Source organism: Podospora pseudocomata, chromosome 3 (genome assembly GCF_035222375.1).
Source record: "Podospora pseudocomata strain CBS 415.72m chromosome 3, whole genome shotgun sequence".
Lineage (NCBI taxonomy): Eukaryota > Fungi > Ascomycota > Sordariomycetes > Sordariales > Podosporaceae > Podospora > Podospora pseudocomata.
This window is the reverse complement of record NC_085887.1, coordinates 181,791-197,646: the sequence shown is the minus strand read 5'-3', so window position 1 is coordinate 197,646 and position 15,856 is coordinate 181,791. Positions and strand designations below refer to the sequence as shown.

At 55.2% G+C, this 15,856-nt stretch overlaps 8 protein-coding genes across 8 annotated transcripts; 2 read left to right on the top strand and 6 right to left on the bottom strand.

Moving 5' to 3' along the window:
* Positions 1-1,178: 1,178 nt before the first annotated feature.
* Positions 1,179-3,178, bottom strand: QC762_300570 (uncharacterized protein). The gene is made up of 4 exons (XM_062888372.1): positions 2,959-3,178; positions 2,517-2,888; positions 2,051-2,461; positions 1,179-1,989 (listed from the first exon to the last, which is right to left on the bottom strand). The coding sequence occupies exons 1-4, from the start codon at positions 2,995-2,997 to the stop codon at positions 1,354-1,356; spliced, it is 1,458 nt and encodes a 485-aa protein (XP_062744208.1). The 5' UTR covers positions 2,998-3,178; the 3' UTR covers positions 1,179-1,353.
* Positions 3,179-3,492: 314 nt separating this feature from the next.
* Positions 3,493-4,897, bottom strand: QC762_300560 (uncharacterized protein; the record flags this gene model as incomplete). The annotated part of the gene is made up of 3 exons (XM_062888371.1): positions 3,493-3,656; positions 3,720-4,502; positions 4,560-4,897. 3 exons carry the CDS (start codon positions 4,895-4,897, stop codon positions 3,620-3,622), a joined length of 1,158 nt encoding a protein of 385 aa, XP_062744207.1. The 3' UTR covers positions 3,493-3,619.
* Positions 4,898-5,666: 769 nt separating this feature from the next.
* Positions 5,667-7,154, bottom strand: QC762_300550 (uncharacterized protein; the record flags this gene model as incomplete). Its single annotated transcript, XM_062888370.1, has 2 exons — positions 6,071-7,154; positions 5,667-6,018 (listed from the first exon to the last, which is right to left on the bottom strand). Exons 1-2 carry the CDS (start codon positions 6,703-6,705, stop codon positions 5,667-5,669), a joined length of 987 nt encoding a protein of 328 aa, XP_062744206.1. The 5' UTR covers positions 6,706-7,154.
* A 310-nt stretch (positions 7,155-7,464) lies between these two features.
* Positions 7,465-9,435, top strand: QC762_300540 (uncharacterized protein). Its single transcript, XM_062888369.1, has 3 exons — positions 7,465-8,031; positions 8,116-8,308; positions 8,368-9,435. The coding sequence occupies exons 1-3, from the start codon at positions 7,967-7,969 to the stop codon at positions 9,367-9,369; spliced, it is 1,260 nt and encodes a 419-aa protein (XP_062744205.1). The 5' UTR covers positions 7,465-7,966; the 3' UTR covers positions 9,370-9,435.
* Positions 9,436-9,446: 11 nt separating this feature from the next.
* QC762_300530 (uncharacterized protein) lies at positions 9,447-10,326 on the bottom strand (the record flags this gene model as incomplete). The annotated part of the gene is made up of 2 exons (XM_062888368.1): positions 9,447-10,211; positions 10,282-10,326. 2 exons carry the CDS (start codon positions 10,324-10,326, stop codon positions 9,447-9,449), a joined length of 810 nt encoding a protein of 269 aa, XP_062744204.1.
* A 544-nt stretch (positions 10,327-10,870) lies between these two features.
* Positions 10,871-12,346, bottom strand: CDS1 (phosphatidate cytidylyltransferase; the record flags this gene model as incomplete). Its single annotated transcript, XM_062888367.1, has 3 exons — positions 10,871-10,939; positions 10,999-11,804; positions 11,854-12,346. 3 exons carry the CDS (start codon positions 12,344-12,346, stop codon positions 10,871-10,873), a joined length of 1,368 nt encoding a protein of 455 aa, XP_062744203.1.
* Positions 12,347-12,398: 52 nt separating this feature from the next.
* QC762_0047810 (uncharacterized protein) lies at positions 12,399-12,850 on the bottom strand (the record flags this gene model as incomplete). Its single annotated transcript, XM_062883443.1, has 3 exons — positions 12,399-12,497; positions 12,569-12,617; positions 12,729-12,850. 3 exons carry the CDS (start codon positions 12,848-12,850, stop codon positions 12,399-12,401), a joined length of 270 nt encoding a protein of 89 aa, XP_062744202.1.
* QC762_300510 (uncharacterized protein) lies at positions 12,766-15,748 on the top strand. The gene is made up of 2 exons (XM_062888366.1): positions 12,766-14,115; positions 14,179-15,748. Exons 1-2 carry the CDS (start codon positions 12,898-12,900, stop codon positions 15,529-15,531), a joined length of 2,571 nt encoding a protein of 856 aa, XP_062744201.1. The 5' UTR covers positions 12,766-12,897; the 3' UTR covers positions 15,532-15,748.
* The last annotated feature ends 108 nt before the right edge of the window (positions 15,749-15,856 follow it).

Genomic DNA, 15,856 nt, shown 5'->3' with positions numbered 1-15,856 from the left:
TTTGGGCAGCTTGAAGACGTCTCGCCGGAATGCCCGATGAATGCCTCTTATGGTCGAAGTTGAACATGAGGGGAGACTCCAGGTGCTCTCAGTCCGCTGCTACAGCCGTGTTGGATGCCCCACTCCGCATTTAGCCGGGAGCGGCTCGCAAGGTCCGGGGAGGGGAAGTGCCGGAAAAGTGGACCCCGGAGCCGGATGTGTCTCTGCACCGTGAATGGCACGGTGTCGAGGAGCGAGGAGTGATGACCATGACTTTAGCAAGAGCCTTTCCTACATAAGGTATCCAATGGGGGAAACATCATTTTGGCATCTTTTGTGGGAGCACATGAGATATCCCACGACAAGGTTCTCAGTTATAAGCGGCCCAATCACGGGCACGCATTCACTCGCACAGCAAGTACAGGACCACAAGGGTAGGAATGTATTAACTCTTCAAGACTGTTCTTCATGAAATCCACCGTATTCCCCGAGTACTCTTCTTTTGAGGCGCATCTCTTCTGGCCAATAGCAATTCATGTGAATGTCGAAAGGCAGTCATCAGGGTTCTCCGGGCAGGCTCGGGCTTCGACCTGGGCAGGAGCAGGTGCTGGGGCGGCAAGCACCGCCGTGGCGGAGAGGATGAGAATGGTGATAAGCTAAATTCAATTTTGCGTCAGGAACAATCTACAAAGGGATTGAACATCATCCGGTGAGCCTTACCTTCATTTTGTGGAGTTGGACCAAAAGTCTCGAGTTTGAAGTGACGAAGTTGGTAATGTTTTGTTTGTGAGCGAGGATGAATGAATGAATGAAGGTGAATACACGGGCGACTCGGACTCTCTTATAAGACTTGGGGATCTCGGGAGTGTGAAATGTTTGTAGGTCTGGTACGTTTGAGGTTTCATTGACCGACGACGCCTTGGTAACCATACTTCAAGCGTTGGATCACTAGGTACCTAGGTACACAGCATGCAAGGCAGGCCAAAAGAGAACATAATTCAAGCCCGCGGGCCAATCTGGTTTTGAGCAGCCAGACCGGCCATGGCCATTGGCCGTCGTCTTATCTACCGTCTTACCTATGTCTTGATCGCGGCCGGGCTGGTGTCTGCGCCGCGCAACAACACTTGCGTTTCATTCTCTATGACCGAAACATAAGACCGACATACCTATCTCATTGTTCTTCTATCAACACAGAATAAGCACAACGTTGGGTTTGACGCCCCGGGTCGGTGCCATGCCTTGAATATTACAATCGCCGATTACGTACTTCTCTTCAACTCCGCAGTTCATTTCATCCGTCAACATAATGATGTAGAAAAACATGCACCGAACTTAAGTGTTGCCTTCGACAGAATACATCACCCCCCCTCCCCCTCAAAACTTCTTCCTCACCCAGCTCGCCTGAGTGTTGCACCACCCCTTCAACCCAACAATGCCCCAATCCATTCCAACACCGCTCCACTTGTGCCCACCAAAGGGAACATAAGGCGACAGCTCAAAATGACTATTCACCCAAGTGCTCCCCGCTTCCAGCCTCCTAGCCAGCCTCTCGGCCTTTTCAATATCATTGCTCCAAACCGAAGCCCCCAATCCCATGTTGGTGTTGTTCGCCCGTCTAACCACCTCATCCTCATCGCTCCATTTGAGAACAGGCATAATGGGCCCAAAAGGCTCCTCCACCACGATGCGGCTGTCATCCGGCGGGTTGTCGATGATGGTAGGCGGCAGGAAGAAGCCCTTCTTGCCATCGCAGGCGACAGGCTCACCACCGGTGGCGACTTGCCACTTCTGCTTGCCAATCTCCGAGTACAGGTCCTTGACCTTTTCAAACTGCATCCGATTTTGGACCGGGCCCAGGAACGCCTCGGGATCGCCTCCTCCTCCGACCTTGAACGACTTGACCACCTGGACAAAGGCAGCGAGGAACTCGTCGTAGATCTTCTCGTGCACGTAAAGGCGCTTGATGTCCATGCAGATCTGACCAGAGTGCATGAATGCCATGGGTCCGATCTTTTATTGTGTTAGTTTCATCAGGTACCTTGCTTGGTCTTGAGCATCGGGCAAAACATACCTTCTGAACCACCTGGGCCACATCTACATCATCATAAATAATCGACGCGTCATTCCCACCCAGCTCCAACGTCAGCCTCTTGAGCGTGCTGGCACAAGCCTGCATGACCTTCTTGCCCGTCGCAGACGAACCCGTGAAGCTGATTTTGGCTACATCGGGGTGAGCAGTAAAGAGTGGTCCCAAGCTCTCATCACCGCTCAGAACTTGCACAATACCCGGTGGGAATATCTGCGCAGCAATCTCGCCCAGCTTGAGCGCCGTGTAGGGAGAGAAAGGCGATGGCTTCCAGATAAAGGTGTTGCCGGCGAGGACGGCGGGACCAAGCTTGCCCAGGCCCAAAAGGACGGGGTAGTTCCAGGGGATGATGCCAACGCCAACTCCCATGGGAAGGTACCGGACGGTCGCTCTTCTCTGTTGTGAGCTGTCAGCGACCCCTTTGGCAAATCAGCATGCAAACCAAACCAACCTCCTCAGTATCCTCAATCAAGTCATCCTCGATCCTCAGCTTGGCCGTCTCCCTCACATGGGCAATGGCAAACTGCAGTTCCCCTGCGGCATTGCTAACAGGCTTGCCAGCCTCCTTCATCAGAAGCTCTTGGAGTCCGGAAACGTTAGCCTCAATCGCGTCAGCATACCGACCGAGATACCCCGCCCGCTCGTCATAGGACAGCGCCTTCCACGCGGGAAAGGCAGCTTTGGCAACGGAGACGGCCTTGTCGACATCAGCCTGCTTGGACAGGGGAACATGATAGAGAAGCTCCTCTGTGCTTGGGTCGACAGCCTGACGGGTCTCGGGGGTGGACGAGAGAGCGTTGTTGATGATGTTTTGAAAATTGGACTGCCAATCATCATTGTCTGTCAGTGACGAGTTCTCGTCAGCAACGAGAGGGGGGGGGGGTTGAGCGTACCGTAAAGTCAATCTTGGGGAAGTCAGCAGCTGAGCCCATGATGTTACCGTTGCAGACTGACGATGCAGTCCAAGTAAGTGTGTAGAAGGTGGCAGGCAGGCAAGATGAGAAGAGGCTCAACTGAAATACCTGCGGTACCACCCAGCGCTACTTATTCTTCTTTCTGGAACCACCCTCAGAGAATACCGATGCCTGCAGACGATGCAGTTGGGCCCCTTCCATGCATGCGTGAGGTTGCATTCTGAATGTTCCATGTTGCTTCCCCGCAGCAGGTTTGCGCGACCTTGCACCAACAAGACGGTCAAAGAGGGAAAGCGAGCCTCGGATCGTCTCCACACCATCAGAAAAGACGTCAATAGTGATGTTTCGCAACCTTGCTTCCCCCCCTCCCCCCCCTCTCGTGGCTTCAATATTTCCCCGCATCTAGAACATGGAGGGCTGAGGAGTGAGGGCTGACAAATATTCTACTTGGTTGCAGGTGGGTTCTGCCAGAAAGGGTTAAGAGTTTGTAGTGCTGCTGTTGGAGGTTGGTTGGGCGTTCGGGGAATGGAACTCTTGATTCGTGGGCGCGAACAAAGTTGGCATTCTAATAAATGGCACGTAATGATCTAAACTCGCGTCCTCATCGCCAGCATTACACACCCCCCTTCAAGCATATCCTTCACTCGTCGTAGGGCTTCTGGCCCCAAGCAGCACCCCTGTAGATCAGACAGACATGTCAGTTGCTGTGCCCAACGGGGGGACGAAGGGGGATAACTTACCAAACGCAGTAGCTATGCCAGTTCTTGTTCCTCAACCCAGCCCTCACCTTGGCAATAAACACCTGCATCTCCTCATACTTCCACCCCAGCACGTTCGTGATGATATACAACCCCAGCCCCTCAATCCCGCCGTCGAGCATATACTGGTTGAACTGCCCAACCTCCTTCCACTTTGGATCCGCCGGCCACGACCCCACCGGCGTCTTGATAATCGTATTCTTCACATCCTTAAACCCAGCCTCCTTCAGCCACCCAACATAGTTGTCATTGTCCACCACCTCAAACGTCTGGCCCATCTTGTCCCCCGCCTCCTTGAACACCTTCTTCCACTCCACAAACACCGTGTCCTTGGGCAGCGACCCGTCATCCGACAGCACATCCGCCGTGCAGTCCAAGTGCTCGATCCAGCCGCCCGGCTTCAGACACCGGTACGCCTCCCGGTACACGGCCGGCCAGTCCTTGAAGCACCCAATCATGTACCGGAAGTGTATGTAGTCAAAGTGGTTGTCTGGGAAAGTCCAGGGCTGGGAGGCGTCGTCCAGCTCGAACTTGCAGTTGGGCGGCACCCAGGTCGGCTGGATGGGAGACAGATCGATGCCCGTGACCTCGCAGTCGGGGAACTCATCGGCAAAGTCGATGGCCCACATGCCCGTGCCGGTGCCGACGTCGAGCACGCGGGTGGGCTTGGACAGGGGGGCGAAGAAGAGCTTGTTGTCCAGGGCCAGGTTGAGGAGGTGGTGGTTGATGTCTAGCTGGTCATTCTGGGCGTCGTCATTGGGGGCCCTGGTTTGTCTTTTCAGTGAAATGTGATCAAAGCAGAGAAGGGTGGTTCAGACTCACCAGTACTCTACCTTGTCGGCACCACCAAAGTTGTGGTAGGTCCTGCCGTGAAGCTTGCGGTACTGCAGGATGCTGGAGCTGATGGAGGCAGTAGAAAGAGCATTCTCATCACCAAGCGAAGAGTCATTGTCGTCATCGTCCTCCAGTGTTTGGGGATGGTAGATGGGGTTGGAGTCGACTGCAATTTGGGCAACGGCGGCCGGCTGCTCAGCAGCGCTCGGGGATGCCGGAGTGGAAGCGGCAGCGGCAGGAGCGGTGGTCGGAGGTGGGGAACCAGCCGGTGAAGAAGCCGATGCCTGCGGCGCAGCTGCTGCCGGAGTGGACTCGGACTCGGCCATTTTTTTATTTTATTTTTTGTGTAATTATTTATCACGGTGACAGGATGGGAGAGAAGGGGTAACACCAAAGGTCGATCTGCCGACAGAGCAGAAAACGGGGCCGGTCCCAGGTAAATATCCTTCCTTTCCACCTACCATCGGGCACCTCTCTCACCCCCGCACTTCGAGCAACATCGCCTGAGACCTCGCCTGCTCCGGGTTGGCCCTGTTAGCCTGCCGCTTCAGGGTTAGTGGGGGTGATTTACAGGGGATGACTGGAGCGCCGGAACCCACCAATGCAGTTCCAAATCCTTGGGATGTTCACACGTAATTCAATAGTGTCCAGAACCACCGAAGAAGAAATCGTTAAGCTGTTTGCAGGTCATGCGTATGCGTGTCAGAAGAGCGAGACAATAACCCAGATTGCTGGGCCTCACATGTCTCTGATCCAAAACCTCGCCTCACAGCACAGCACAAAGTGGGTAAAGAATTACCATAGACATGATTTATGTCGGGATAGTGATGGGACGACGCGAGGTTGAACGGGTGGAAAGATTGTCAACTTGATCGCCGGAAGTTGAAAGGATACCTGTGGTCAGCACCCAAGACACATCAACCCCCCCAAGACAGGAGAGGCCTGAGTAGAGGCCCTCTGCTCACGGAGACCTAAGAGTTGAGGTCGTGGCAACTTCCGACGATGAACCGACAACATTTCCACCCGCCAGCCCCGCATCGTCTCATCCAGCCATTAAATTACAAGCCCAGATAAAGTCCCCGTGTCGACATCACATCAAAATAACCCCCACGCACCAGCAGCAGCACCGATAAGCGAGGCACTCACTATGGACACGGTCTGACGCACAGCAGCACTAACAGATTGACCATCAGTAGGCTTGACGCCGGTGGATTCCTTGCCCAGGTACCAAGCGCCAATATCCGTCAGTCTACCATCGTTGCTCAACATGGCAGCATTGGGTCCCACGTTCGAGACGTCGCTCCTAAAGGCGCCGAACAGGGAATACCGCTCAACAAAATCCAAACGATCAAAGTACTCGGCAGAAATCTTGTAGAAGGCCTGCGTATCCTCGAGACTCTGATGGGCGAAATTGTACTCGGTGATCCACATGGTCTTGTTGGGGAACCTGTGACAAAGTCAGCCTTGCCACCAAAACTGCACAACCGAAAGAAACATACTCAGCAGCATATTGGCCCATATGGCTGGCCAACCCCTCAAAGCTCCCATACCAATGAATCGTCACAAAGTCAAACGTGCAGTTCTCCTTTTTGTTTTCCGTGCTGACAAGCTTTGAGCACTCGCGGACAAAGGTCCTGAGCCAGGGCAAGCCGTCCTGTCCGGCGGTGCAGGCGGGCAAACCCACTCGGATTCCCACATCACTCAACGGCTTGATGTTGTCCACCCACACCTGAGCCGCCGTGATAGGATCCAAATAACTCCCTCCCCACGAGTACGGGGCATCCGGTTCGTTGAAGCCGAGGACGTTGGTGATGTTGACGCCGCTCTTGATCAGGTCTTGGATGGTCGTGACAAACGAGGTGTCTCCCTTCGTCTCCGGGGCACCCCATAGCATGGGCACAAACTCGAACTCGGACTGGGGAATGTCCTTGTATTTGGGCTCGGGGAGAGGTTTGTAGTTGTAGTACCACGACAGAGCCGGGGGCCAGACTGCGTCGTCAGCGCGGGTCGTGTCGTTGGGCGTGAAGCAGAGACCTCGTTTGTCAGACGCTAGCGGGCCGTCGGCGGAGACGATCGACGGGAGGATCATGGCTGCCACTGCTAAAACAGCGGCGGGTGATACATGGTGTAACATGTTACGCGGGCCGGACGGAACGGAGCGCTGGTACTGAAACCGTTGGGTTAAGCTGGGCAGTCAGAACTTGATCGGATCAGATCTCGTTGTTCAGAGACCGAAGGGATGCTGACGTTGACGCGGTTGTAGGCCGTCGTCGGTCGGTTCCCAAGGCGAAGAGGGACTGTTGTCAGCTCAGGGGGGTCCGAGATCTAGATTTGCGTTTACTCCGTAGTTCCGAAGCTACCAAAAAAAAAAAAAAAAGAAAAAAAGAGCGTAAGTATGGCCAACGCTGCCGACGGGAGGGAATGGAATCAAGAATGAACGAGAGTTACAAGAAGAATCATGATGAAGAGATGTTCAGGACGACGACATGGCCGCAATAGAAATTGCATGGCCACAACAATGCGGCCAGCTGAAAGCGCCCGTTATCTCCATGACCAGACAGACCCTTTCAACTTGATGGGGCAAAAGCTCGTGGCTGGCGCTGCCCAGGCACCCAGGGCCGCCTAGATTTGGCAACATAAGACGCTAGCCCGTGTTGGGACTAGCGCTGCTGTATTGCAACTTTCTTAGTGAGAGGACTGAGATGGCAGTTCATCAAAAGGCCCTTATTTATGGGATGAGAGGGAGTTGTCAGAGCAGAGCTGCCAATGGCTGTCATCTGAACCTGAACACAGAGATATGCAAGGCACGAACGACTGCACAGATACTGCCCAGCAGAGACGAACACGCTGAAGCTCAAACGCACAGGGCAGGCACCGGGTGCAGGTTCAAGTGGTGGAGATTGAGAAACAGGGCTGTGGCATGAAGTATGCAGGATAAGGCTGAGAGAAGAAGTCTCTGTATTCTTAAAGACTTTCCTTCAGCTGGCTTCAATTGATGGTCCCTGGACTTGGAGGACCCCAACAAGCAAAGCAATTGCCGATGGCGGGTGGGTGCCTTGTGGAAGCGAATGGTTTCCCCGCAAAAGCTCTTGAGCCGTGGCCCGGAAGCGGTTCAAATGGGCCGGTCGGGTCACTTTACCCCAACGCCATCCTTGCCCCCGCGAGCCCCGGCTGCCCCCCCCCGCCAGGGCCAGCTTTCAACCGCGAACCAGGCCATCTGCGATGGACAACAACCGCAGACGCCGAAAGATGCCGAGGCAAAGTGACCCCACGCCACCAATTCCGTCAGCAGCAACATTGCCCTTGATTGTTGATATAATAAATAATATGCACGACATTCCTGTCCCCGAAGACCTCAATTCCTGATCAACCACACCGGATTCAAGACTCTCACAATGGCGGTAGAAAGACTCGGCTCCATCCTCAAGCACCTTGCCCCCGGCAACGGGCTGTCCCAAATGTGAGTTGTCCCGTGGGCTTTCACATGTCCCTCCCTCCACTTTGACTTTTGACTTGGCCGCTGACCACTCGCCGTAACACGCAGCACCTCCAAGAATGCCGACGACATTGTCATCACCCTCGCCGTCCGCACGCCTCTGGCCAAGGCCAAGAAGGGTGGCTTCAAGGACACCACCATCGAGTACATGGTCTACGCTCTCCTGAAGGAGGTCAACCAACGGAGCAACCTCGACCCCGCTCTCGTCGAAGATATCTGCCTGGGCAATGTGCGCACCCGTGTCCGTCCCCTCAGAGTGTCTTTGGAAACAGTGAGCGCTGACACTATTCTGGTCTACAGGTTTCCGATGGCAAGGCTTCGTACAAGCTGCGCGCCGCCTCCCTCGCCGCGGGCTACCCCAACACCTGCTCCGTCTACTCGCTCAACCGCTTCTGCTCCTCCGGCCTCAAGGCCGTCGCCGACATTGCCCACGCCATCTCCAACGGATCCATCGAAATCGGTATCGCCATGGGAGCCGAGAGCATGACCGCTGGCGGCGATGCGCTCGAGAAGCCCTTTGACGAGGAGGTCACCAAGCACTCCCAGGAGGCTGTCGACTGCATGCAGCCCATGGGTTGGACTTCCGAGAACGTCAGCGCTGACTTTGGTGTCACTCGCGAGATGATGGACAAGTACGCCGCCGAGAGTTTCCAGAGAGCCGAGAGGGCGCAAAAGGCCGGTCTTTTCGATGACGAGATCGTCCCCATCACCACCCAGATCAAGGACAAGGACGGCAATTCCAAAACGGTCACCCTAACCCAGGACGAGGGTATCCGGCCTGGCACCACCGCCGAGGGTCTCGGCAAGATCCGCGCTGCCTTCCCTCAATGGGGTGGCTGCACCACTGGTGGCAATGCCTCTCAGGTTACCGATGGTGCTGCTGCCATCCTGCTGATGAAGCGCAGCACCGCCATCAAGCTCGGTCAGCCCATCCTGGGCAAATACGTCGGTTCCACCACCGCCGGTCTCGCTCCCCGCATCATGGGTATTGGCCCCACCGTGGCCATCCCCAAGCTCCTCGCCCAGCACAACATCACCCTGAACGATGTTGATGTCGTCGAGATCAACGAGGCCTTTGCCAGCATGGCTGTCTACTGCCGGGACAAGCTTGGGCTCGACTGGGCCAAGATGAACCCCCGTGGCGGTGCCATTGCCCTTGGCCACCCACTGGGCGCCACCGGTGCGAGACAAATCGTCACCGGCCTCAGCGAGTGCAGAAAGACCGGCAAGAAGATCCTGCTGACGAGCATGTGCATTGGCACCGGCATGGGCATGGCGGGCTTGTTTGTCAACGAACAATAATGAATCTGTAATGTATCTTATGTACCTCCTGTATATAGCAAGCGATATCAATGTTTTTTCCATCTACTACCCCTCTATCACCTTGATGCCGTCCGAAACACGGATGTTGATGACGCCCCATTTTGCAAGGTAGCCAGCCCGGTTGCTCTCCCCGTGTTGTTATTTTCGGCCTGGCCCCGTCCCAACTCCTCCCCCCTCGTTTCTCCCCCCTTTCCCTCCCTCCCCGACCCCCACCTTTGCCGGACCTTGGGCAGGAGGTCATACCACCCGCCAGCAGCAAAAACTCCCAACCAGAGAGCCAATTCGGTCCCGTAAATCACCATTCCCAATACGTTCAGCTCTTTCTGGAAAACGACCGACACCAGCGAGAAGACATCCCCGAGCGCGTCAATCCCGACAAACAAGAAGGAAATCCCCCTCACGGTCCGATGTTTCCATATATCGACATAATGCCTCAGCACGCCCAGCGCAAGCAACAGGGCAGACAACGCCGCCATGAGCGTCATCGCCCAGTCGTGCCCGTTTCTGTTCCGCAGCGCGAACACCAGCCCGACCTCCACACCCGCCATCACCATCCCGATCGGCACCGCCACGGACAGGGTCTCGATCGCTGTCCAGCGTTGCTGGTAGTAGAGACACTGCCCCCAGGTGACGAGGCTTAGGAAGGCGAGGATCTGAGGTTGGGCCTGCAGGGCGAGGTTGAAGGAGGAGACGATGTTGTAGACTCCCAGGGGGACGCCGGCCCAGGCCCAGAGCATCATCATGGCGGGTTGCAGCCCGGTGGCGTGGCGGCGGCGGTGGTTGATGATTATTTGGGGGAGGAGCTGGATCGACCAGCAGATCTTGGGATGGTGTTAGCATGCGATGAAAAGAGAGAGAGAGAGAGAGAAAGAGGAAAGAAGGAGGTTTTACCGCTCCGAGGGTGCCAAGGGTGTTGGCTGCTGGTGGGTTGTCCATTGCATTTTTGGTGTCAACGTTCCACTCACTCCAAAAGGTTGTTGTTGACAAGGAGGCTATGTGAAGAAAGACACTGCTGCTCGGGCTGCTTAGTCATCGACCGAGCTTGATACATACAAGATTCACAACGAAGACACTGACTGATGGTATCAAAAGTTTCTGAAATGTTGAATTGACCATCCTGAAAATAAAGCCATGCTTCCATGTACTCCTCCCATGCAATTCGCTCCGTGTAGATTACAGTCGCTATTATAACCGGGAAGAGGGCTCCTCCTCCACCTCGTTTGTATGAACTTTGTCACATCCACACACCTAGTTGCCCATACAAATGTTGAAAAAAGTGTCCGCAACTTGTCGCTGATGCCTTTCCAGAACGTAGCCACAGCCATTGCCATGTACCGGACTGCTTTGTCCGTCCCTGAATATCATATCACATTCACAACGGACGCTCGAGCTCCATGACAAAAAAATGCATCCTCAAATAAAACGATAAACCGCGCCAGGCGCCCATCAGGGGCACGTATAGTACAATGGAGGAACAGCATTACTCTGTAAGGTGATGAGACACCGAGGCGAGGTTGTCACCCAAGATGTTCAAAATTTGGTCCGCAGCCTGGTTGACATGATGTTAGACGAAGCTCTTGCAAACAGAATTTCCCGAGGGATACTCACCGTTGGGGAAATGACACCATCTCTGGCCCAAATCTGCAACATGCCCTTCACAACGTGCGCCTGGTCCTCAACGCCCAACCCGGTGACCAGCATGTCCAGCACGGCACCGGGGTTGTAGTCCCGGACGGCGATAAAGGTCTGGTAGTAGAGGAAGGCAAACATGCCCATGATGAACTGGCAGTCCATGCGGTCCGTCATGCCGCCGTGACCGGGGATCGAGTCGCCGAAGTCCTTGAGCTTGAAGGTTCTCTTGAGACCCGAGGCGAAGAAACCGCCGAATGGGGCAATCAACGATGCAAACGTGGCCCAGACCAAGGTGTGAAAGTACATAGGCGCCACCGTGATGCTCACGGTATGGCCGGGAGGCAGGAAAAAGAACTCGGGGGTCGTATAGGTGCGCGGGATGAAGACGGGGTTGGGGTCGCAGTGAATGTCCTGCAGAATGCTCGTGGCAAGGTTTGTTGCAGGGCAAATGAAATAGTTGGAGCGGAGCAGGCACCAGGTGAGACCGAGGCCGACGACCATGGTCGAAAACCAAGCGCCAATGAAACCTTCGACCGTCTTCTTGGGCGAGAGTTTGATGAGCTGAGTGCGGCCAAAGGTGATGCCGCAAATGTAGGCAAAGATATCATTGGTGATGACAAGGGCGGCGGGTAAGAAGAACCAAATCAGACCCTCAAAGATGTTGTTGAGGATGAAGTGGGCCTGGATGTTGATGAGGAACAGCGCCATGTGCGTCCAGGCGAACTGCGAGAACTGAAACCTCAAATTCCCTGGCTTCAAGGAGGTGACGAAGATGACAAAACCTGAGAGTCATGTCAGCCTTGTTGTTACGGCCGAGTTTGCCAAACCTACCAAAGATGTAAATGCAAAAACTGATGAAGCGGTGGTGGGTAGACAGAGGCTGCAGGACCTTGTCGACAAGAATGATGTGTCTGAAGTAGTAGACAACACTCTCGCCGTAGAGGAAGTACATGGTGGTCGCGAGCCAGTACCAGTTCAAAGACTTTGTGAAGCGCAAGTCGCGGGCCCGAGAGCCTATATTGGCGATGGCGATGACCTCCTTGAAGGAGATGATTTGGATGGTGGTGATGATCAAGACGACGTAGATGTGACCGGCGAGCAGAGCAGCAAAGAAACCAGTAATCATCACCAAGGTCCAAAATGTCCTGACCATGAAGTTGGCCTTTTTCTTCTCATACTCGGAGACTGTCGCCGGCGGAGCGGCGGAAGTGTTCGTCGCTTCGGGGTTTGGCTTGGTTAACAATGTCGAGTCCGGTTCGGCCACCATCTCGGTCTTTTTTTCTGCTTGGGACTCGATGGCTCCCGCGCCCTGCCTTCCGGCCATGATGGGCGAGGTATGGGGTGTCTATGCGTTTGGCCCCGAACGACAGGCAACGTCAGGTCCCCGAGGGGTTCGGAATCGGACGAATCGGTATTTGGCAGGAGGGCGCAAAGGAGGACAGTGGCCTCAGCTCAGATGGGAGGGAAGCGAGGAGCTCTTTACGGGGGAGCGCGACGACGATGTTAGCACAGGCAGTAAGACAAGGGGCGCTTTGCGACAACATACGGGAGCAGCGTCGGTGGACTGAAGTGGGTTTGTTGGTTTGGTGTTTGTCCTGCTTGAGTGGAAATTTCGAGGTCTGCCCGGGAACTGGGGTGCTACGTCAAGTCCGTCTTGGCCGGCACAGTGGGGGGTCACCCAACGGTTAGGTGGATTAGGTAATCACCCCAACGCGTTCCTCAACTGACAGAGGTCAAGTCCAACTCTAATAAGCGCGTCTGGCGCAAGTGACGTCGACCTCAACCGTAGAAACATCCGACTCGACCTAAGCGCGGGCCCGAGAGGCATGGCACGGGTATGCACAATCGCAACCTTGAACCGAACAACCGACGGCCATGGATGATGACTTTTCCGACGAAGACTTCCTGGACCAGATCGACGAAAGCGACCTCCAGAAGCTCGAGGAGAATGCCATCCAACTGACACAGGTCCAGGCCCAGGCCCAGGTCTCACAACGTCCACCACCTCTTACACACCAGCACCAGCACCACCAACCGCAGCCACAGCCGCAGTTGCAGCAGCAGCATGTTCAGCAGGACGGTTACGGTCTCGACGAAGATGACGACCTCGATGACACCGTTGTCTTTGAGGAGATTGCCCAGCAATCCCAGCCTGGTGGACCCAAGCAGACCAATTCGTGGGCCACCAAGTCGCTTCCCGTCCAGCAGGCCCGACTGAATGCCAATCTCGCCAACACCCAACGGTGGAATCAGCATATACCACTTCCTACAGCCCGGCCAGTCTATCCCCCGCCTCCCAAATATCCTCAAGCGCCATCCTCTCGCCCAATCCCTTACCACGCACCGCCCTCTCTACGACCTATCCCGCCTACCCGTCCGCTCCCGCCGCCGCGCCCACAACATGCGCCGACTCAATCCCAATTTGCCCGACCACCTGTTCCTCCCGTCCCAGGGCCCTACTCGGTACAGCCGTCCCAGGCAGGCCAGTCGGCTCGGCCAGGGCCGCAAGGTGACATTATTGCCCAGCTCCAGTCCCAGCTCGCTGCCGCCCAGTCGGAGCTTGCAACCGCCAGAGGGGAGGCCCTCATCATCCGATCAAAGTACGACAAGATACAGAACGACCGTGATTCCGAGGTTGCACGTTTGAGGAAATTACACGAGGAGACATTAGCAAAACATGAACGGGAACTGAACGACTTCCAGGCAACAACTCGCAATGTTACCACTGAGCTTCAGTTTGCCCAGCAGAATCTTAGAGAGGGCTTAGGACGAGGAAAGAGCAAAAAGAAGGACGGCGCATCCACACCGAAAAAGAACCACAAGTTTTGGGGGCAGGCCGACGGATTCAACGATGTGGAAGTCGTATCAAGCCCTACCAAAGGCTCTCGGAGGAGGGATGCAATTCCCACCATCCCACCTGCTGGCGAGCGTACGCCTTCCAAGGGTGGGAAGAGGAAGCGCGGTCACGTCTTTGCTAGCCCGAAACATGGCCTCGAGGTGGATGAGAACGCACTTGGACCAGATCGTGGGGCGACTCGTGAAGTAATAACTCCCACGATCATCATATCGACTGCCAACGCTCTTCCGTATGACGTAAGTTGATCCAGGTCGCCTTCCATCTGCTGCAATATTTACTGACACATGATTCCTTTCTAGTTCTTAAGGCTGGTCCTGGATCACAGTGCACTCCGTGACCAGCCCCCGACGTTCGATCTCTTCTCCAGGTTTACATTCCCATCAGATCCCAGTCAGACCTTCTCCACCGTTATCTTCCAGAAGCTGTCTCGGTTGGGCAGCCCCAAGGAGCCGCTTCTGTTGCTGGCCGACTTTGCCGAGCTCGTGATTGACTTGTGGCAGCGCTGTCTATCTGAGCGCTACCACGCACCGATTTACTATTTAGCATCGTTGGTGCTTTACACGCTTGATTTGAATGCTGTGGTAGTAGCGCCCCGCATCACATCTTCTCTGGTCCCAGTGTGTACAACGACCTGTCAGCTCATTGCCCTCCAGCGGCACCACAGCCCTGATGGGGATTTGTCCAACCACGCCGACCCTGCAATCCGACAGTTGAGTCTTGATATTGACGTTACCCAGTGTCTCGCCCTGCTATATCTTGTTGCACTGGGATGCGCCGCACCGGCGCGTGGCCAGGCTTGGGCCGAGGAGACCGCAGAGACAACGAAGCACTCACCCCTCGTTCAGTTCTGGCGCACGGTCGAGCCCGAGTTTGTTCTGCGCATGCTGTCGGTCAAACACCCTGAACAAGACTGGTATGGGATGCTGTCGTTGCTGTGGACGTCGGTTTTGCCCGACAGCATAGGGCCCATCCCAAGTCCAGTGTCGGCGACATCCACCGCCCGCTCCAAAGCAAAGGATTTGGACCAGGTGTCCAAGGAGACGATCAAGGCTGTGTCCTTGTTTCTGAATGAGTCGCCGAGGTGGGCGCCCAAAGGTTCCGTCAAGGAATTAGAGGTGAGGACCGCGACTTTACGAACGCTGGTAATTTTTACCTCTAGTCCGTATGGCATGGTGCAGGCGGCCAGGAGCGAAGTTGTCATCCCGCGTCTTGTCACAGTGTTGTGCTGGGCTATTGACCGACTGTATGACTTGGATGGCGGGTTGCCAGCAATAGTTCAGGATCCGGCGGCGAGAGGTGGCATACGCAGTTTTACGAACGAGGCTGAAGCGGATGATCCCGACGGTCAAGACGGTGAGGAAGAGAAGCTTGCATCGTTGTTGCCCCGATTCATCGCACGGGCAATCCTGTTGCTCCACACGCTGGTCACACACCCACGCACAGCAGATGTGGTTCAAATGGGAGCTAAGCTGTCAGCCTCCCACGGAGGGTCCCAGCGATACCTACTTACGCTCGCCAGGCTTTGCTTTGCTGAAGAGGAGCTGGTTTTGGAGGCCGGCATCGACCCGGCGACGGCTGAGCTGGCTCGAGAGCTCATTGAGCTTTCGGTGACGCCTGTCGAGGGCGAGGAGATGAGCAAGGCGTTTGGTTGATGCGTTCTCGTGTTGCCTTGTTTGTAGTATGTTCCTTTTGGACTTTTGCATTGTTTTACTAATGGCGGTCACGACGAGCGACGTTGTGACGGACATGGAATAAGGGAAAGCTCGGCGTTTGGTGAGCTGGGTTGGGGTTTCTGTTCTGTTCTGTTTAGTACGGTATACCCATAGATATAACACCCCGTAATATTAGAGATATCTGCTGGCTTTTTCGTGATTGTTTACTATCGACGATGCAGTGCAGCGGCGCAGACCGGTCAGAATATTCAAGGTCCAACCAAGCATTTGCCCAAATTTTGACGCGAATCCCAATCGAGTGAGA

Bases quoted from the DNA above. Each gene is read 5' to 3' on its own strand.
- QC762_300570 (XM_062888372.1), bottom strand. From the start codon at position 2,997: ATGGGCTCAGCTGCTGACTTCCCCAAGATTGACTTTACG. The intron at 2,889-2,958 runs GTACGCTCAACC...GATGATTGGCAG, and splicing joins TCCCCAAGATTGACTTTACG to TCCAATTTTCAAAACATCAT. The intron at 2,462-2,516 runs GTTGGTTTGGTT...AGCTCACAACAG, and splicing joins TGATTGAGGATACTGAGGAG to AGAAGAGCGACCGTCCGGTA.
- QC762_300540 (XM_062888369.1), top strand. From the start codon at position 7,967: ATGGCGGTAGAAAGACTCGGCTCCATCCTCAAGCACCTTGCCCCCGGC. The intron at 8,032-8,115 runs GTGAGTTGTCCC...CGTAACACGCAG, and splicing joins GGCAACGGGCTGTCCCAAAT to CACCTCCAAGAATGCCGACG. The intron at 8,309-8,367 runs GTCCGTCCCCTC...TCTGGTCTACAG, and splicing joins TGGGCAATGTGCGCACCCGT to GTTTCCGATGGCAAGGCTTC.
- QC762_300510 (XM_062888366.1), top strand. From the start codon at position 12,898: ATGGATGATGACTTTTCCGACGAAGACTTCCTGGACCAGATCGACGAA. The intron at 14,116-14,178 runs GTAAGTTGATCC...ATTCCTTTCTAG, and splicing joins CCAACGCTCTTCCGTATGAC to TTCTTAAGGCTGGTCCTGGA.